General features: G+C 49.3%; 1 protein-coding gene across 1 annotated transcript in view; it reads left to right on the top strand.

Moving 5' to 3' along the window:
* Nucleotides 1-20,475, top strand: part of PLCB3 (phospholipase C beta 3) — an 85,266-nt gene extending 64,791 nt beyond the window's left edge. Inside the window, exons 22-33 of the mRNA XM_048512227.1 lie at nucleotides 1,479-1,578; nucleotides 4,338-4,442; nucleotides 6,752-6,843; nucleotides 6,995-7,130; nucleotides 8,546-8,581; nucleotides 9,539-9,722; nucleotides 10,648-10,816; nucleotides 12,477-12,553; nucleotides 12,658-12,747; nucleotides 13,034-13,091; nucleotides 14,785-14,871; nucleotides 19,522-20,475. Coding sequence (XP_048368184.1) covers nucleotides 1,479-1,578; nucleotides 4,338-4,442; nucleotides 6,752-6,843; nucleotides 6,995-7,130; nucleotides 8,546-8,581; nucleotides 9,539-9,722; nucleotides 10,648-10,816; nucleotides 12,477-12,553; nucleotides 12,658-12,747; nucleotides 13,034-13,091; nucleotides 14,785-14,871; nucleotides 19,522-19,686 — 1,299 coding nt within the window. The 3' untranslated portion in view covers nucleotides 19,687-20,475. The remainder of the gene's footprint in view (nucleotides 1-1,478; nucleotides 1,579-4,337; nucleotides 4,443-6,751; nucleotides 6,844-6,994; nucleotides 7,131-8,545; nucleotides 8,582-9,538; nucleotides 9,723-10,647; nucleotides 10,817-12,476; nucleotides 12,554-12,657; nucleotides 12,748-13,033; nucleotides 13,092-14,784; nucleotides 14,872-19,521) is intronic.
* Nucleotides 20,476-20,708: the final 233 nt, after the last annotated feature.

A 20,708-nucleotide genomic window follows, 5' to 3' on the forward strand; every position in this document is an offset into this window, starting at 1 on the left:
GATTTCTAATTGGGTTGTCATCTCCTCACTGAACTGCCATTTTACAAATTCTCTGTGGAAACTCAAAGTAGGGGCCTGCTATATTTCTAGTGTGTAGATTCCCTTTAACTCTGCAGTTAAATAGATCAACCCCACCCAACAACACTTTCTTATCTGACAAGTTCAGTGCGGTTTAGGCCCCGTTTTAGTTCTCTTGATGTGACAAACCTCACAAGGTGACTTGTTGCCCCAGGGCTGTGGGAATTAGACAAAAGCATGTGAGCCTGACTCCAGTGTTCCATTCTGAGCAACCCGAATTATTCCGACTGCGTATGCTGATCAATAACCCGGATCCCGGCCTATGTGAAGAGAGTGCAAAATTTCTTACTGAAACCATTCAATCAGGAGTTCTTTTCCTTTTGCTGTTGCCAAATGCTACAAAAGCCTTATGTAGTTGTGAGTCTTTGCAGTGGCATACCGTTAATGTGGACATTGGGTATCCCATGTCCCCCGGGCGCATGTAGCTGAGCTCTGTTTCCCCAGCCTGTTCCCCCAGCCTCCCAGCAGGCCAGCTTCTGCCCTCCCCAGGCCCTGGGGAGGGCAGGAGCTGGCCTGCGGGGAGGCTGGGGGTGGGTGGGGCTTGGCAGCGAGCAGGCGCCATGGCACATACCTGCTGCCACAATGCCCATTCGAGCCACTCGTCTGATTCCTGCCCCCCCTGCCCTCCCTGCTGGCTCCTGTGAGTGGGGTGCAGGGGAGGGGGCGTGGGGGGGGGGGGGGGCAGGAAGGCAGCCATGCCCCCGGGCGCCATTTGGGCCCAATATGAGTTTTTAAATATACCCTGTTTCCCCGAATATAAGACATCCCCGGAAAATAAGACGTAGTAGAGGTTTTGCTGAAGTGTGAAATATAAGGCATCCCCCAAAAGTAAGACGTAGCAAAGTTTTTGTTTGGAAGCATGCCTGACGAACAGAATACAGAAATATAAGACATCCCCTGAAAATAAGACATAGCGCATCTTTGGGAGCAAAAATTAATATAAGACACTGTCTTATATTCGGGGAAACACAGTATGTATACATATAATTTAAAACTATAATGTACTGGGGGCATTTATTTATTTGTTTTTAAACCTTTTTATGCCAATAAAGGCGATCGATTGATCGATTGATCGATCGATCGATCGATCGATTGATTAGGCGACTTGTGTGGAAAAGCTATGGCATTGCCAATGTTGTCCCCCGCCCCATCCCCCCATTCAAAACGTCAACCCAACTCTTTACCTTTCCGATTCTGATTTATTTATTCATGGTCATAGACGAATAGTAAAACATGGTACTAATTCCTGAATAACAAAATGAAGGACATTCCAAAGACGCCATAAAATTATTCACAATTTATAATTTGTTATAAAATAAATCTAATTAGCCCCAAAAACTTAAAGGTAAGATTATTTAAATCCAAAAAAAATTCTTACACTCTTTCATCTTTATTCTCAGGTAGTGCTTCCTACCCTGGCCTCCCTGCGCATAGCTGTCTTTGAAGAAGGGGGCAAGTTTGTGGGGCACAGGATACTGCCGGTCTCTGCCATCCGTTCAGGTGAGACATGCTGCATCTTTCCTTCCCTACACTTGTCCATGCACTTGCTGAGGAGCTTCCATCTTGTGCTGTGTCCCATAATGCATTGCTACAGAACAGCTCTTAGCACCGTCGGGAGTTTGCCTGGGCACCTGTTGGCTTTGTTGACCCACCATATTCGTGCCACATCACTACTATCTCACAAGCTTTGGAAATCTTCCATCAAAGAATACTTGAGGCCCTTGAAAGACTCCTAGCCTTGCTCCAAAATTAAGTCTCAGTTATTGATGCCAATTCTTCCTTTGGTTCACTGCGGTTCTTCTTATGTTAAATGTTTGCCTCTTTTGCTCCTCTGTTCTTCTTCTGTTAAATTTTTGCCTCTTGGGGCAGGGGCCCATAGACTTGTTTTCTGAAATGCTCTTGGGTGATGCTTCATTTGCATATACTTTTTATATACCTCACCTTTCCTTCCAGAGGAAAATGAAATCAGCTTGTTTTCCCTTCGTTTTATCCTCACAACAACCCTGTGAAGTAGGTTAGGCCGAGAGCATGCTATTGGCCCAAACCTGCTCATCAAGCTTCCTTGGCAAGTGGAGGTTCAAACATGGGTCTCCCCAATGCCAGTCTAGTACTCTGACCACTGTAGCACACATACTAACATAATATTAGAAATTGCTTATTGTTATCAGGAAAAATCTTCACCAGGACTCAGCAAATAGTACAGTGGTGGCGAGCCTATGGCACTCCATAAGAACATAAGAACGAGCCTGCTGGATCAGACCAGAGTCCATCTAGTCCAGCACTCTGCTACTCGCAGTGGCCCACCAGGTGCCTTTGGGAGCTCACGTGCAGGATGTGAAAGCAATGGCCTTCTGCTGCTGCTGCTCCTGAGCACCTGGTCTGCTAAGGCATTTGCAATCTGAGATCAAGGAGGATCAAGATTGGTAGCCATCGATCGACTTCTCCTCCATAAATCTGTCCAAGACCCTTTTAAAGCTACCCAGGTTAGTGGCCATCACCACCTCCTGTGGTAGCATATTCCAAACACCAATCACACCTTGTGCGAAGACGTGTTTCCTTTTATTAGTCCTAATTCTTCCCCCCAGCATTTTCAATGTATGCCCCCTGGTTCTAGTATTGTGAGAAAGAGAGTATTGTGAGAAAGAAAGATACAACAGTTCCCATCAACCCCTGCCAGCATGACCAATTGGCCATGCTGGCAGAGGCTGATGGGAATTGTAGTCCACGAACATCTGGAGTGCCATAGGTTTGCCACCACAGGGCTAGGGCCGAATTTGTCATATGCATGAACAGTTATTATCCTTAAGTGGCAGATTTCATACCTTTGTCAAAACTGCTCGCACTCACATATTTATCTCCTTGTACCTTGCTTTCCTTTCTGGTGGGGAGCCAAAGCAGAGGGCAGCATTCTCCCCTCCTCAACTTTATCCTCACAACAGCAACCCTGTGGGGTAGGTTACGCTGAGAGAAGGGAGTTTATTTGGCCCAATGTCACCCAGTGCACTTTCCAATGAGTGGGGATTGGAACCCAGGCCTCTCAGAGCTAATAACACTCTCTTTCAGAACCTAGACACCCTTAATTGCTACACCACGCTGGCTTTTAGAGAGAAGTCAGTGGGACATGAATGTCAACAGCTGGAGCCAGCAGGCTGTGAAATGCAAAGAGTAAGTAGTTGATCTAGGTAATTTCTATGCAGCGCCCAAATGTGTACCAGATAAGAATGATAATAGTGCGATAATATTGTTTTTCTGCCTGTGCTATGCGAATTTATTCCAGAGGGCTACAGTGCTTATCTTGTATACATTTGGCCTTTGTGTGGAAATATCCCTGACCCCTCTTTGAGCTCTTTGCATTTCAAGGCCTTTCGGCCCTGCTGCTGGCAGATTTTTTCAGGTTCTCTGCTCTTATGAGTGTAATTAATTTGCCAACCATGGGTCCGCTTCTGAATTGGACTCTAGCCCCCAAACAACTTGGGTCATAATAAATGTTAGTCAATCACAAATGCATCCAGTATGTCATAAAGAGCAGCTCCATTGTCTGACTGTAGGTAAACCTCTTCAGTGCTAAGGACAATTTGGTAGGCGTGCTGGCTGTGTGCATGTAAGGCTGAACACACTCAAACAAAGTCGACTTAATAAAAAGGAACGAACTTTATTGACTTATGTCGCCCTAGCTACAGGTGCTGGAACTGAGGATTCTTGTCCTCAGTTCCAGTATTTATTTCTATTTCCAAAACAAACAGTAACCAATCAACTCCCCCATGCCCCCCTGTCCCCGCGCCCCCCATTGGCTCCTTCGGAGTGACGTGGTTTCTATTGGCTGCAGCCTCCTGCTCAGTTTCCTGCTTCTCTAGCCGAAATGGCGGGAACTGGTGGTTGCTGGGAGTTGTAGTCCTGACAGTGCAGAGGGAAGAGGTCTGGGGCAAAGCTGTACCCGCTGACAATTCTGCCCACTCTGGCTGGGATGCAAAAATGAAATTCATGCTACTAGAGATCTCGCTTGCCTCAGGGGAGGATGGAAAGTGAAAGTCAGGCTGGAGGAAATACGCCCAAGAAATCTTGCAGCGATGCACGTTTGCCCCCATCGCCCAGCAGATGTGCATAATCAGCCCATATCTATTGAAACCTCATTTATGATGCCCTCACGACTGAACCCATTACCAAAGGCTAAAGTCTGCTGTGTGTGCCACCGTCTCTTGAATTCCCCCATCCACTAACTCCACCTTATTTGAGTTTCTTCCCTTCCTTCTTCCATGCAGGATATCACTACATTTGCCTGCGAAGTGAGAGCAATCAGCCACTTTGTCTCCCAGCCTTGCTGGTCTATACGGAGGCCTACGACTATATTCCCGACGATCACCAAAGTAATTGAACGAATGGGCGGGTGGGGGTGGGGGGTGGACAGTGGTGGGATCCAAAAATTTTAGTAACAGGTTCCCATGGTGGTGGGATTCAAACTGTGGTGTAGCGCCAATGGGGCTGGGCGGGGCACGATGGGGGTGTGGCCGGGCATTCTGGGGCGGGGCTGTGGCAAGGACGCAGCCGCTGCACCGGCCCTTGGGCGGGAAACGAATGCACGCAGGCGCAGGCTGCCACGCACGCCGGTGCACCTCCTGCTAGACCGCTTCAAGTTCTGCGCACTACTGCTGAGAGGAGGGGCGTAACTAAGGCAAAAATCACGTGGCAAAATCACCCATTAGTAACCCCCTCTCAGCACACACAAATAATTAGTAACCTACTCTCGGGAACCTGTGAGAACCTGCTGGATCCCACCTCTGGGGGCGGACAGACTGGGGGAGGGATTTGCTGCAGCATCGGTCTTCTTTTGGATTGATTCCTTTCTGGAGATGCATCGTCAAAATAGATTCCTTGCTGGTTCAGACCACAAGTCCATTATTGAGTGTATTTTCCAGTAGAGCTGGGCAGATGTCTCTGGGCAACACAGAGCCCGAAGGGGCTTCAAGGGTCTCCTAGTCCAACCATCTTCACAATGCAGGAAATTAACAGCTACCTCCCACCCACATGTACCTTCAGTGACCCCTGCTTGATGCCCAGAGGAAGGCCAAAAAAAAAAAAAAAGCTTCAGGATTCCTGGCCTTAAAGGAAAATGTCTTCCTGACCCCAAAGGGACAGTCAACATTATCTTGGGCACGTAAGAAAGCCCACAAGAGCCGAGCACTGACTCATCCCTTCCTGCCCTCCCTCACGTGTTCTGCCGAAGTTCACAGAATCAGCCTTGCTGTCAGATGACCATTTAGCCTCTGCTTAAAAACTTACCAAAGAAGGAGAGCCACTGCGTCCGGAGGAAGCCTGTCCCACCAAGGAACCGCCTCAACGGTCAGGGATTTCTTCCAAGTGTTTAGCTGAAAACTCTCCTGATTTAATTTCAACCCGTTGGTTCTGGACTGACCTTTTGGGGCAACAGAAAACATTTTAGGAAAGTTGTCCCCAAACAGGGCAACAAGCCAAGAGCCCTCTCCTGTGCCATTGGTTCCCCGGGAACATTTTTAAAAATTCTTTTTAGCTAGCTACAGTGGTTCTCAACCTTCCTAATGCCGCGACCTTTTAACACAGTTCCTCATGTTGTGGTGACCCCCAACCCTAACATTTATCCATTTTACAGATGGAGAACACTGATGCAGAGAGTCTTAGGCGACCCCTGTGAAAGGGTCGTTTGACCCCCCCCAAGGGGTCGCGACCCACAGGTTGAGAACCACTGAGCTAGCAAGTTGCTGAGAACAAAATAATTCCCTTGCCAGAGCAAACCAGGGGCCCGGAGTCTCTCACGTAAGCTTTTGTGGAAAGCTTATGATCAGGGATATGAAAACCAAGGCCCTGCCCAGTTCTTCTTCCCCATCGCCTATTTTCCAGAGGTATACTGCTCCTGAAAATGGAGGTTCCCATTTTGAGTAGCATGGCTTAAATGGCTGTTGACAAGCTCATCTTCTGTGAACTCTCCAAAGGTTCCTTGGAAGAAGGCGGAGGCCCCTTCCGCCCATGCAGAATAATGCACTTTCAATCCGCTTAAAGTGCACTTTGCCGCTGTGCAGAATAGCAAAATCCACTTGCAAACAATTGTGGAAGTGGATGTGCGGAAGGGTCCTGAGGAAATCATCCCAAATTCAGGGGGAGTTCTGAGAGAATGGAGAGAGGAGTCAAATAGGCGGGAGGGGAGAAGGAGAGATCGGGGGGAGTGCCATGCATATTCTTGAGGGGGCAAGCCCAGGGTTATGTTGCTTATTCTCCAGGGCATTTGCCCAGAATATATATTTGTCGAAGAGCTGTGACTATGAATTACTTGTTGTGGTTGTGCTGCTCTCGTCATGACTCAGTAGCAACTTGAGGGCACTTAACGCACACACACAGCACTTGAGTAGATTAATTGGCTAGGCAGTTGCCACGGTTTGAGCAGCAGATTTTAAAAACGTGTCTTTCACAAAAGCCAAGCATTTCCTCCTGTACACGAGAGAGGGTGGGGTTCTTTTTGTGTGGGAAGCGTGTGCCTAATCTGTGAACGGTGTCTTCGGAGCAAGCGTTTTGCCTTAAGCCGATCCGCTTGACTGAAACGCGGGCGATTTATTCAAGGAAGTGAATGATTTTTTCTTCTTCATGTGCACCGTTTAAAATACCCAGTACATCAGCAGCCCTGTTAAACATCCGTTTTCTTCCTCAGATTATGCGGAGGCTCTGATTAACCCCATCAAACACGTCAGCTTATTGGACCAGCGGGCAAAGCAGCTGGCAGCTCTGATAGGGGAGAGCGAGGTGAGTGCGGCCGGGGGGACGGGGGGCAGACAATAACGGGATGACGTCCGCCAGCGTCCCAACAGGCAACAGCAGGAGAAGATTAGGAGCGTGGGAGCATTTGGGATCGCTGTCCTGTTCTATTTAAACTCTTTTTGGACTTTGCCTGTAGGAGTGCGCGGAGAAACCGCGGGAGTCTCTGGGGAGAAGCCGCTCCGATGCAACTTCCTCTCCTCCTGAAGAAGTGAGCAAGCCCCCTCCCGTTTTATTGTCCCCCACTCGGAGCCCCAGTGTGGTGCCCAGCCAAGGTAAGGTGTAAAAAGCTGCGTGAGCACAATTCTCATAAAAGGCAATGGAGAAATGCACAGGTAAAAGTAAACTTTCCCCTTCAGTCGTGTCCGACCCTGGGGTGCCACTGCAAGCAGTGATTTCATAGGCAAGCTGTTTTTGTGGGGTAGTTTGCCATTGCTTTCCCCGGCTATTGTTTACCCCCTAGCAATGAGCTAGGTACTCATTTACCAACCAAGAAATGAATGGATGGCTGAGTTGACCATGAGCCAGCTGCCAGGATATCTGACCCACCGGGGGCTTGAACTCCTGACTGTGTGAGTGGCAGTGCGAGCATTTAACCAATACGCCACGCGGCTCCTAAATGCACAGGACTAACTTCCTTAGTTGGGGTCTAAATAGGGGTTTTCTAAACCAGGGCTTGTCCCCTACCCCCATCTCCTGTTCCTGGGCATTCTTCCTCCAAGGCCAACATATGTGGATCTCCCCTCCACTATTTTATTATCACGACAACACTGCAAAATAGTTTAGGCTGAGAGGGAGCAAGTAGGTCAAGATTGCACTGAGTTTCGTGGCTGAGGGAGGATTTGAACCCAGGTCTCCTGGGCCTTTGTCTGATATAGAATAATAGAATTGGAAGAGATCCCAAGGGCCATCAAGTCTAACCCCCTGCTGTGCAGGAACACAGAATCAAAGCACTCCCAACATATGTTCACCCAGCCTCTGTTTAAAAACCTCCAAAGAAGGGGACTCCACCACTCTCCGAGGCAGTGAATTCCACTAACGCTAATCACAGCCCCGTAATATGTCACGGCATCAGACTTCCCTGCCTACTTTTTTCAGAGCATCCCAAACGTGCTGAACGGGGCGGGGCTTATGCTGTAAGGATAATTTAAGCTGTTTGTGCTGAGTCTTTCAAAATTGGTATTGTCTGCTCTGATCTGCAGCAGCCCTCTTGGGGTCTTTTCACATTACCTGCTGCCTGAGCCGTTTAGCTCAGGGGTCTGCAATCTGCGGCTCTCCACATGTTTATGGACTACAATTCCCATCAGCCCCTGCTGATGGGCCATGCTGGTAGGGGCTGATGGGATTTGTAGTCCATGAACATCTGTAGAGCTGCAGGTTGCAGACCCCTGGTTTAGCTGGAGATGCTGGAGATTAAACCTGCAACCGGCTGCATGTCAAGCAGATGTGGAACCATTGATCCACAACCCTCCTCCGTCCTTTTCCCAGGCTGTAGCAAGGGGTTGTCTGCCACAAAGCCATGTCCTGTGCTTGCGGATGGGGAGGGAGCACATCTGCCACAAATTTATCCCCAAGTAGGCAGGTTGTTTGAGCTGGTGCTTCTCCCCTCTGTCTCTTAAGGACTCTTGTATCCTGCTCCCCGATTGAACTACTTCTGTTTTAATTTCTCCTTTCTCTTCCACACCTGTAGTGCAGAGGGACGACCTGATTGCCAGTGTCCTGGCAGGTAAGGAAAAGGCTTGTGCCAACATTTGGAGCATACCTTTAGAATTATAGGGCTAAAAGAGAACCCTGAAGATCATCTGGACAATCCCTCTCTAGCCCTTGGGTGAGATCATAGCCAAGACTGTTCCACAACGATGAATGGCTCACTGCCCTGAGAAATCCCCAACTTCTATAACAGTGCGTTTTTTCCAGAGGCGAAGCTAACGGGGTCGGGGGTGCGCGTTGCACCGGGCACCCCCTTGTGGGGGCGCAAAAATTGCAGGTTGGTTTGTGTTTTTTTGGTATTTTTAGTGTTTTTTCAGTTTTTGGCCTGCAGGGGGCGCAGTTTTTAGATTAGCAGCACCAAAATTTCAGAGATTTTTCGGGAGACTCTCCTGATGATACCACCCAAGTTAGGTGAGGTTTGGTTCTGGACTCCCAAAGGGGGTGCCCCATCCCCCATTGTTTCCAATGGGAGCTAATAGGAGATGGGGGCTACACCTTTGAGGGTCAGATTTTGCACCGGGCTCCATTTCCCCTAGCTACGCCTGTGGTTTTATTTTCCTTTTAAATCAAGTCTCTGATCATTAATGACTGGAGAGAGAAACGTGAAGGTATTTATATAATGCCAGCAAATGCTTAGTTTCCCATACTTGTGTGTGTGTGGATGTTTGTATTCATGTGTGTGGGTTACTCTGCAAAGCACGATTTGCATACTGATAAGGCTGAATTGCCCTGTCCTGGATGGTGCAGACTGGCCCAATTTCGTCAGATCTTGGAAGCTAAGGAGGATTGGCCCCGTTTAGTCCTTGGATGGGAGACCTCCCAGGAAGTTCAGGGTTGCAACATTGCATCGGCAAACTCTCTCCGCTTATTTGTGCCCTGAAAACCCCGTGAGCTGCCCTGTAGGTTGGCTGCGACTTGCCATCCCTTTCCACGCACGTACACGCGCAGCTGACGAAAGGCCCTTCTTTCCCAGAGGTCTTCCCCCAGTCTTTGGAAGAGCTGCGGCAGCACAAAGCTTTTGTGAAACTGCTGAAGAAGCAGTATCGGGAGCTGAAGGAGCTGCGGCGGAAGCACATGAAGAAGATCTGCAGCCTGAACAAGAAGCAGACCGCGCACCTGTCCCAGGTGGAAAGGACCCAGCAGCGCAGCCGGGAAGGGTGAGAGCCTCCCTTTTGTCCCATGCTTCCGCCACGCCACTCAGCCTCAGTGGAGGTGCATCACACTGGAGTGTGTGCTTCCACCTGTTGTGTTCTTCCAGGGAAGAAGAAGAAGAGTTGGATTTATATCCCCCCCTTTCTCTCCTATAGGAGTCTCAAAGGGGCTTACAAACTCCTTTCCCTTCCCCCCCTCCCCCACAACAAACACCCTGAGAGGTAGGTAGGGCTGAGAGAGCTCCGAAGAACTGTGACTAGCCCATGGTGTGGGAGTGCACAGGCTAATCTGAATTCCCCAGATAAGCCTCCACAGCTCAGGCAGCAGAGCAGGGAATCAAACCCGGTTTCTCCAGATTGGAGGTGGGGGCTTCCCGTGGTCTTGTGGCACGCCCCAAGTTTGAAGGCATGGCTGCCAGGATCCCACTGGGAGGGCAAGGAAAAATCTCTCCTTGTCCAAGTCATGTTGCTGGTGGGGTTAAGGCTATGAGGAGAGGCTTGCCTGCCCTCTGCCCCACCACCAGTCTGCCCTCTGTCCCTGCTGGATCCCAAGCCAGTGTGAAGGGGTGTGTGGCAAGATTAAAGCTGAGAAGATGGACATGGGACAGATGGCCGGAACTTTCCCCAGAGGCAAAGTGGCTGGAGGCGCTGATTAAGGAAAGGAGCTCGGGGATCCAGCCCCACGACTCCGGCCACCTCCTCTTCAACCCTGGTTTGCAGAACGCTTTCCCACCCAGACCCATTTTGCAGGCTTGGAAGTCAGCCCCCTGCCTCTGTGTGTTGATAGATAAGAACGAGCCTGCTGGATCAGACCAGAGTCCATCTAGCCCAGCACTCTGCTACTCGCAGTGGCCCACCAGGTGCCTTTGGGAGCTTACGTGCAGGATGTGAAAGCAATGGCCTTTCCCCGCCCTTCTCTCCTCTCCACCAGGTCCCCCCGCAGCTCTGTGGGCTCCATGGAGGCCGTGCGGCAAGGTCAGGAGCAGACCGTGACCCACCGGATGCTGGAACTGCAGGAGTGGCAGATGCAGAGTTTGCTCCAGCTGCGGGAGACCCAGCACCAGCTGGAGAGAGACTGCAAGCGAGAGCATCTGCACCAGGTATCCTAAGAGGGGGCAGGTGTTGGCCAGGCCCTTGGAATGCTGGGTTCTAAGCCGTCTACTCAGGGCTGGTGGGGAATCAAAGCGTACCCGTAGATTCAAGGCGCTGAGGTACAAGGAATGAAACGCCAGTGCTCCATTTTTGAATCCTCAGCAGCACAGGATTTAAATAAAAAGCAGATCCCAAGTTTGCAGTCCTCAAGGAGTTACAAAGTAGAGGTGTCTACAAGGAGTCTGCCCAGAAATTCCCACTGTCTCAGTGGGAGTGTGGCCAGGCTAGAATCACTGACGCAAAGTAGATTTGCAGTGGGGGTTTCCTGAACTCTGGGACAGAATTAGCAACTCGAAGCTCCAGCAATACATTCAGAAAGGCTTATATTTAATTGCTTGGAGTCTACATTTCGAAGGATCAGATGATGCATTACGTGTCATCAAGCCCTTTCCGACTTACGGCAGCACCGTATGAATTGATGACTTCCCAGCCATCTTACAGTTAACATACCTTGTTCAGGTCTGGCAAACGGAATAAGAAGTAGTTTGGATTTATATCCCCCCCCTTTCTGTCCTGTAAGGAGACTCAAAGGGGCTTACAATCTCCTTTCCCTTCCCTCCCCACAACAGATACCCTGTGAGGTGGGTGGGGCTGAGAGAGCTCCGAAGAATGGTGACTAGCCCCAAATCATCAAGCTGGCTTGTGTTGGAATGCATAAGCTAATCTGGTTCACCAGATAAGCCTCCACAGCTCAATTGGCAGAGTGGGGAATCAAACCCGGTTCTCCAGATTAGAGTGCACCTCTTAACCACTACTACAGCATGCTGGCCATGGCTTCCTGGATTGAGTCAGTTCAGATAATCCAATCACACATGAAGCTGCCTTATGCTGGCTCGGACCACTTATCTATCAAGGTCAACATTGCCTACTCCGGCTGGCAGCCGCTCTCCAGGGTCTCAGGCAGAAAGAGGTCTTTCACATCACCGACTGCCAGATCATTTTACCTGGAGATCTGGGGAATTGAACCTGGGACCTTCTACATGTCAAGCCAATGGTCTGCCACTGATCCATGGCCCCTCCCTCAGATAGTAGGGGATGTGAAATACTTTTGCCCTGAGAACCTGGAGAGTCGCTGCCAGTCAGGTTAGACCAGGGGTCTGCAACCTGCGGCTCTCTAGATGTTCATGCTGGCAGGGGCTGATGGGAATTGTAGTCCATGAACATCTGGAGAGCCGCAGGTTGCAGACCCCCTGGTTTAGACCTTGATAGACCAGGAATGTGACTTGGTTTAAAGGCCGCTACAGATTTGTGTTCGGTGTACGCCAGGTGAACCCAATCTGTGCAGACTTAGGATGTTGTGGTTTTTCCGGGTTGTATGGCCATGTCCCAGTAGTATTTTCTCCTGACGTTTCGCCTGCATCTGTGGCATCCAGCCACAGATGCAGGCGAAACGTCAGGAGAAAATGCTGCTGGAACACGGCCATACAACCCGGGAAACCCACAACATCCTAGTGATTCCAGCCGTGAAAGCCTTCGACAATACATTGTGCAGACTTAGCATGTGTAACTTATGCAGGTGACCCCATATGCTGCCCCGGGCTTTGGCAGGCAAATCAGAATCACTTGGAGGGATCTGTGATCCATTCCGCTGCTCTTGTTTTACTCCAGGCACAGCAGCGCTTGAGAGAAATTGCCCGGGAGTGCCAGGCTGCTCAGCTGAAGAAACTGAAGGAAATCAGTGAGAAGTGAGTCATGCTTGGGGTGGAACGGAAGAAACGGGCTCGGCCCCACCCCCTCCCGGGTAATCTTTGGGTGTCTCCGTTCTTCCTGTTGCTCTCCCCCGCATTAGAGAGAAGAAGGAACTTCAGAAAATCCTGGACCGAAAAAGGCACAACAGCATCTCGGAGGCCAAATCCCGGGAGAAGAGTAAAAAAGAAGTGTGAGTTGAAGCGTGTCTGTGTGAAAGTGCTTCCCGTTTTGGGGTTTTTAAGATGGGAAAGACTGTAGGTCTGGAACGGTAGGCCAAGTTTGAGGCGGGACGGCAGCCATTTTGTCAGAGCCGGAAGACGTCCGATACTCTTGGCCGGAGGTTAGTGAAGGGATTTAGCTGTGTCAGTTCTGATCATATTTGCTTCTCAGATCCTCCTCCTTGGAGGAAGTGTGGATTTGCTCAGAGGGAGGGGACTTATCCGTGATAAGCTGTATCCTTTTCCTCTTCTCCTTAGTGAGCTGACGGAGATTAACAGAAGGCACATCACCGAATCGGTGAACTCCATTCGCAGGGTGAGTGTCTAGTGTGCACTAACACACACTCACCCCCCACACACACATTACAAAAGTTCAGTGCAGGTTTGGAGATGGGGTTGGAAACGAATCCGTGTCTTGGTTAGAGTAGGGAGGGCTCAAGTTCAAGCCCCCACTTCCTCACTGTGGGAGACCCAGCCCAGTCACTTAGCTTACCTGACCCCGCAGGTAAAGAAAGGACCTGTGCCCCCGACTTGGATGGCCCAGGCTAGCCCGATCTCATTGGCTCTCGGAAGCTAAGCAGGATCACCTGAAGTGGGTACTTAATTGGTGTTGGGAGAACCACACCTGGTGCGTGTGTTTCCCTTGAAAAGTAGCAGAGCGGCACAGAGGCTGAACACAGGGAAGCTTACCTGAGCACACACGCGTGGTTGAGCTTGCTAGAGAGAACTTCAGACACAAAAGAAAGTCAGAGTCATTTGTAGTTTCTAATCTAATGAAAAGAGTATTTATTAGTGAACTCCATTCTGGATAGAAAGGTGGAGAGATAGGTTCACTGTCTAATCTAATCTAGCTGGATGGAGGCGGATGCGTAGGAGACACATCCTCTCCCTAGGCATGGTGAAGGTAAGATGGAGAGGTTCTGAGAAGAAGGCGGAAGCAAGGGAGGAAGTCCCTAAGGGTATCACTCTACATCAAAGGGATAGAGTCAGCATGATAGAGTAAAGCTGACAAATTCCTAAGTCCCTATCTAGCCACTAGCTCGCTAGTAAAAAAAACCCTCTGTAGGATGAGGCAGGAAACAGCGTAAAGTCCCTTTCTTCCAACAATTGGGAGACCACTGAGGAAATCTAGGGTTGCCGACAAGAAGCAGAGGAGTTTGGATTTGTACCCCACTTTTCCCAACCGTAAAGAGTCTCAAAGCAGCTTGCCCTTCCTCCCCCCACAACCGACACCTTGTGAGGTAGGTGGGGCTGAGAGAGTTCTGAGAGAACTGAGACTAGCTCAGGGTCTCCCACCAGGCTCAATGTGGAGGACTGGGGAATCAAACCCGGTTCTTCAGATTGGAGTCCACTGTCCTTAACCACCACAGGCTACCTCTGAAGGTCTTTTGCCTTGAAAAACCTGTGGGATCACCATAGGTTGGCCGCGCCTTGACGGTGCTTTCCACCACCAAAGGAAGGAAAGGGGACCTGTGTGCACTCCCTCAAACTCTTTGTGGGGGTACAGTTAGCTGTCGTTTTATTTATTTATTTATTATTAAACTTCTATACCGCCCTCCCCTGGAGGGCTCAGGGCGGTTCACAACAAACAAACAGAACACAGGCAAATAAATAAACAAACACCGTACATTTAGTACTGGTCCACATTAAAATACAGCGTTCAAATCATAATATAACATTTCATTTCAAAACAACAGATGGCGTCTAACAGCTAAAACTCCTCTGGGGGGGGGCATCAGTGGCTGGCCTCCCCAAAAGCCCTAACTCCCCAAAAGTTCCTAACCCACTGCCAAATGGCTCCACTGCTCAAAGCAGAGTAGCTCTTTCACGAGGGCACATACATTAGAAAGGGGTTGGGGAATCAGGCACAGGTGTGCTGCAGGTTTGCCAGAGAACGGGAGCAACCTACAGGTTCCCAAGATCCTTCCGCTGCTGGGATCCTGCATCTCTGAGGTCCCTTTCATCTAAGTCCTTCTTCCCTGGACCTGTTCTCTTTTTCTGTCCCAAAGCTCGAGGAAGCCCAGAAACGGCGGCAGGAGAAGCTACTGGCAGGCCACCAGGGGATCCTGCAGCTCATCGAGGAAGAAGAGCCACGGGTGAGTGCAGCTTGGCCTTGTGGGAAGCTCCCAGATTCTGTCCTGTCGCTGCAATTGTGAGTGTGGCCTTGTGCGGGAAACATTCGGGTTGCCCAGTCCGAGTTGGGAAATTCTCCGGTCCTATTTTCCCAGATCCCAGGAAATTTGGAAAACCCCTGCTGCTTTCAGGGGCCTCTGCCCAGTGAGGTGGAGCTGCCAACTTTGGATTGGAAAAATACCTGGAGATTTGGGGATGGGACCTGAGGCGGGAGGATTTCAGGAGTAGCGGGACCTCAGCAGCCACAGAGTCCGTCCTCTAAAGCAGGGGTCTTCAAACTATGGCCCTCCAGATGTTCATAGACTACAATTCCCATGAGCCCTACCACTTCGCCATACTGGCAGGGGCTGATGGGAACTGTAGTCTAAAGCAACCATTTTCTCCAGCACAGCTGATCTCTTGAGTCTGGAGATCAGTTGCAATTCGAGATCTCCAGGCCCCAACGGTAGGTTCACAATCTTAGGAGGAACTGAACCTTCTAGGCATGAAGGTTATTGGGAACGAGGAAGTATGGGGGAGCCCACAGCTTCTGTGGTCTAAGAATGGTGGCCAGATCTTGTGGACGTTGAGGCTCTTCACTGCCCTCTAGTGGCAGCTGCTCACACCGGAGGGGCTTGTGCATTCACAGCCGTTGCCCCAGATTCCTCTGTCTTTGGGCCGAGCGTTGCATGCCCAGCCTCCTTACAAAGGGTATCAGAAAAAAAGCTGCACTCCGTACAAATGCCACCGTGTTTACAATTCAGGTTGCAGTGTGGAGAGGCTTTAAGCCAGCGGCTGCCAAGAATGTACTGTTTCCTCTAGCTGTGTTTTGGGCTCTATGTCAAGAACACCTGTTTGGGGAGGTATTAAGGTGGTTTTGCTACTTGTCCTGTGTACACAGCTGGCTGGCTAATTGTTGATTTTGCATTGAGGACTCAAGTGCAGGTGAGCTTTGGCTGTGTCCTCTAGCCTTAGGGTGGTTTTGTGTTACATAATGTAGTTTTTTTAAAAAAAGAAGCTTCTTTATGCCGCTGGAGTCCTCCGTGTGCTGAGAAAATTTCACCCCCACCTCACTTCAGTGAAGAAGCAAACATATTCTTAGCAGCAGCCTCCACATTATGTGTAAGATGTCTGAATTATTTAAATTTTTGTTGGTTTTTTAAATATTTACGTCTTGCCATTCTTGTTTTGGTTGTCTAAATTCACAAAGCCGCGAACAGACAGCTCATACCTATGAAGACATTCCAAACAAAAAAAAAAGTACCAAGCAGAAATAGGCTGCTGTTATTCCAAATCACCCAAGCAGCTGCTCGGGAAGATGCAGTGGGGAGGGTGCTCACTGTCTCTCTGCTTGCTTCTAGTCATCAGTAGTACAGGAAGTGATGGGAACTGCTTCTTGGATCCACATCACTGTGGGCAGGGGTGTACCGCCCAGGGAACAACTGGGGTCCAATGTCCCCGGACTGTAGCCATTTAGTCACGTCGGGGGGGGGGGGGGGCGGAATTTCCCCCACACTCCTCCTTTCCCACTGACTTCTATAATATGATGGTGACTTTGAGATGACTTGGTGCAAAAAAAGTTGTTGGTTGTGGTGGGGGAGGGCAGCCGCCCATGCAAAGGGGTGTGTGTCAGATTTTGCACCGAGCTACATTTTCCCTAGATATACTCTGACTGCGGGCCAGTTCCAGGTTGAGTTGTCAGTAGATGCACCATGCTTGTGTTAACAACTTGGGAAGTATAAACAAGGGAACACACATTAGCAGTTGAAAATACAAGACAGAATCCTGTGCAAATGGCCAATGAACCTGTCAAAAGTTTCCTTATAAAATATAATAATGAAATCATATGCCTATATAGTGGTCCTTTAGCCTTCCACTTGCTCAAGCCACATCAGTTCAGACAGAAATTTATTTGCTTAGGTTGATATATTGACACCAGACAGACAGACATTTAACTTGCTTCCAGCTGATGTTGCCACAGTACAGGCATCAATTCAACTTGCTTTCAGCCACTAACTTTCATCAGTACCGGCAGACATTCGAGTGGTTTGCATTAATCCAGTGACATAAGAGAGGCACAGTGGCCATCTGTCAGGAGTGCTTTGATTGTGTGTTCCTGCATTGCAGGGGGTTGGACTTGATGGCCCTTGGGATCTCTTTCAACTCTATGATTCTAATGCAGGCAGAAGTTCAACTGGCTTCCTGCCAGTACTGACACAGTAGAGGCAGAAATCCAACTCATTTTCAGCCAGACAGGCTCCTGGTTTAGACCTGTTTTTCGAAATCTTCCTCAATATATTGACACTTTTACCAGCTTCATTGGCCATTCACACAGGATTCTGCCTTGGGTTAACAGTGTAGCTTGTACCAACCCCAAGTGCAGAATTGAATTGGGTTGTTCTTGGTATCCTCTGTTTAAAAAGAGCTTGCGTTTGGGACCCTGGAGAGCTCTGCCAGTCGGAGGGAGTAGAGCCGAACTAAGTCAGTCTGACTCTGTGCACCGTAGCTTCGGATGTTTGTTACTGGCCTCTCTTTCACTCACGCTGATCACTACACTTTGAATGCACGTAGCAACTGCATGAAATGGCAATATCCACTTGCAAATTATTGCTAAATGATCGCTGGAGAGCCAGCGCGGTGCGGTGATTAAGAGCAGGTGCAATCTAATCTGGAGAACTGGGTTTGATTCCCCGCTCTGCCACTTGAGCTGTGGAGGCTTATCTGGGGAACCAGATTAGCTTGTGCACTCCAACACATGCCAGCTGAGTGACCTTGGACTAGTCACAGTTCTTCTGAGCTCTCTCAGCCCCACCCACACAGAGGTTTTTTGGGGTGTGTGTGTGTGTAAGGGAAAGGAGATTGTCAGCCCCTTTGAGTCTCCTTACAGGAGAGAAAGGGGGAGGGATATAAATCCAAACTCTTCTTCTAAAGTGTTTTGAAAGCAGATTATTCAGTGTGTGTGAAAGTGCCCTAAGAGTGATGCTAGAAGACTCAGGCTGAGAAGGTGCGAGTTCAGACCATCACTCAGACCCCAGAAGCTTAACTTGGGAAGCGGTTTGTGGTTTAGTGGTTAGGGCACCTGCTCTGCATGCAGGACTTTTGGCCCTTTGTGCTCATTGCCAGCCATTGGGGATGACACCCTGGTGACCCACGGCCAGTCAGATTAGAAAACATTGGCCCTCAATGGAAGAAGCCAGCTTCAGACGTCCACTTCGCCACTCTTGCAGGAAGTGAACCGTTTGGTTGCTCCTGTGTGTGCAAAGCCTTTGAGCACCTATGTCAGTGGTGGCAAACCTTTGGCACTCCAGATGTTATGGACTACAATTCCCATCAGCCCCTTCCAGCATGGCCAATTGGCTGATGGGAATTGTAGTCCATAACATCTGGAGTGCCAAAGGTTCGCCACCACGGACCTATATGATACAGCATAGAAGGATTCTACTGGATCTAACCACTGGTCCCATCAAGACCAGTATTGTCTACTCAGACCGGCAGCAGCTCTCCAAGGGGCTCAGGTCAAGGTCTTCCCCAACATGTGCTACCTGGAGCTTTCGACTGGAGATGGCTGGGATTGAACCTGCAACTTTCTGCATGCCAAGCAGGTGCTCTGCCACTGTGCCATGGCCCCAACCTCTCTTTTTAAGGGTGGGGCTGTGTTCCGAGTCAAAGCACTGGGTTTGCAGCCCAGCCGTGGCAGCTCCGGCTCAAAGCATTTTCCTAGTCTTTTTAGTCACTGTCAGACACAGTGGGCTTGATGGACCAGCAATCTGCCCAGCCTTTGGTTTAAATTATTTATTATTATTATTTATTAAACATGGGATACCGCCCACCCCCGAAGGACTCCGGGCGGCGTACAAGATAAAACCAACACGGTAACCAACACAGGATAAAACCAAAACAACAACACACAATCCATAATTTAAAGTACAGTGGAACTTTGGTTTTCATCGGTTTCGGTTTTCATCGATTTTTTCAGTGAAAAATTTGTCTCGGTTTTCATTGATTTTGCCCCGGTTTTCATCGATTTGCAGTAAGGTGCAGAGGTTTGTGGAGAAAAATCACCCGGACAAAGCTGTTGCAGGCTGTGTCTGCAACTTGTTTAATGACAGTGTCTTGCCCCATTTCAGACAAATCTTCAAGAGGCGTCAGAAACAGACCTTTTTAGACAGCTTTCTGATGCGACATTGGTCCACTCGCTCTGAAGCTGGTCCTAGTGTTATTGTTTGTTACTATTTTCAGCATTAAACACTATGTTTATTCACCAAAAAATGTGGTTTTTATATGTTTTTTGGAGAGCCTAGAACAGATTAATTGGATTTACATTGATTCCTATGGAAAAGTTTGCCTCGGTTTTCATTGGTTTTGGTTTTCATCAATTCTTTTTGGACGGATTACCAACGAAAACTGAGGTTCCACTGTACATTAAAGAATTACAAGATCCACTTCACAGAAAACCTAACTTTGGATGGCACCCGAGACCTCCTATCCCCCCATTCCCCACCCCCAGGAGGGGACCAGCATAGTACATACAATTAGCTAGATGGTATATGGGGGGTGGGGGGGTGGAAATCAGCAACGTGTTCCTTTCCATCTTCTCTTCCCTCTCACCCCTTCCCCCCTTGCCTTTCTTGCAGCTGGCGGCCCAGCTAGAACGTGAGTGTGAACTGGAGAACCTCTCCCTCCCTCAAGAGATCCGCCACTACCTGCAGGAAGAGCTAGATGGCGGCATCAGTAACGGACACCTGCCCGGATCTAACGCCTGCCCCAGCCCTGCCGAAGAGGAGCTGACGGTGCTGTGAAGACGGCTTGGCTGGGAACGGGACTGGGTCCAAGAGGCGGGGCACGTCCTATTTGCGGGCTGCCATTTTCCCCGTCGGCCTGGAGCTCATGGAAAGCGCGATGGGGGCGGAGCCAGTGGGGGGGAAAACACACTAAAGGCACTTCTCTTCTTTTTGTTTTTTTTAAGAGCAAATGTTTTATTTTTTTAAACTGTTATTTTTTTTAAACAACTAATTTGTAATTATGTTCTCTCACTTCTCTGTTTGCTTTGAAGCTAGCGAAGGAGGCGTTGTGTGGGAGTGGGGATGTTCGAGCCCTGCCGCCCCACTCCACCTTTGTTCACCCCCCCCCACCCCCACCCCACCCCGTCTAGGAAACTAATCCCGTTCTCTGTAACTTTGGTGACCTTTTAATGCACTATTCGGGTGGGTGGGAAGTCTGTAATCTCACTCTTCCTTCCTCCCACCAAGAGGAAAGGTACAAAAAGGGCTATTTTTAATATCCACCTGTAAACAAAAAAAGAAATGGATTAACGTGATGTGTCACAGAGAGAAACCTGCGAAGCACCATCGTTCTCCAAGTGTGCCACGCTGTCTCATGACTTGGGGCAGGGGATTGTCATCGAAATAGCCCTTTATCATCTTGTGGTAGGTGGGACACTCCCTGCTCTGCGGGATGGGCAAAGGGTCAGAGGCTGTTCTGTCTGCGTAGGGTTGCCGCAGGAAAACTGCCTGGCCTCCTTCTGTTGTTGTTGTTGTGTTTTTCTGTCTAACTTTTAAAAAAATATAAGTAATAAACTTGTAATTCTGCTTTATGAGTAATTTCCTTCCTCATTGGATGCATCTGACCACACAGAAACTCGCCCCTCCCTCAGCTTGACAGCTAAAATGATGGGTGGTGCGATTCTTAGCCTGGATGGTATCCGTTTTGAATTGTTGCTTTTTCACGATCTTCACATGCATTCAGCTCAGGAGTCCCTGACCCTGAAAATGAATAAAGGTGCCTGATACCATCAGCTCATCTAGTCAGACAGCAGTGGTGG

This window comes from Sphaerodactylus townsendi, linkage group LG01 (assembly GCF_021028975.2).
Source record: "Sphaerodactylus townsendi isolate TG3544 linkage group LG01, MPM_Stown_v2.3, whole genome shotgun sequence".
Classification (NCBI taxonomy): Eukaryota; Metazoa; Chordata; class Lepidosauria; order Squamata; family Sphaerodactylidae; genus Sphaerodactylus; species Sphaerodactylus townsendi.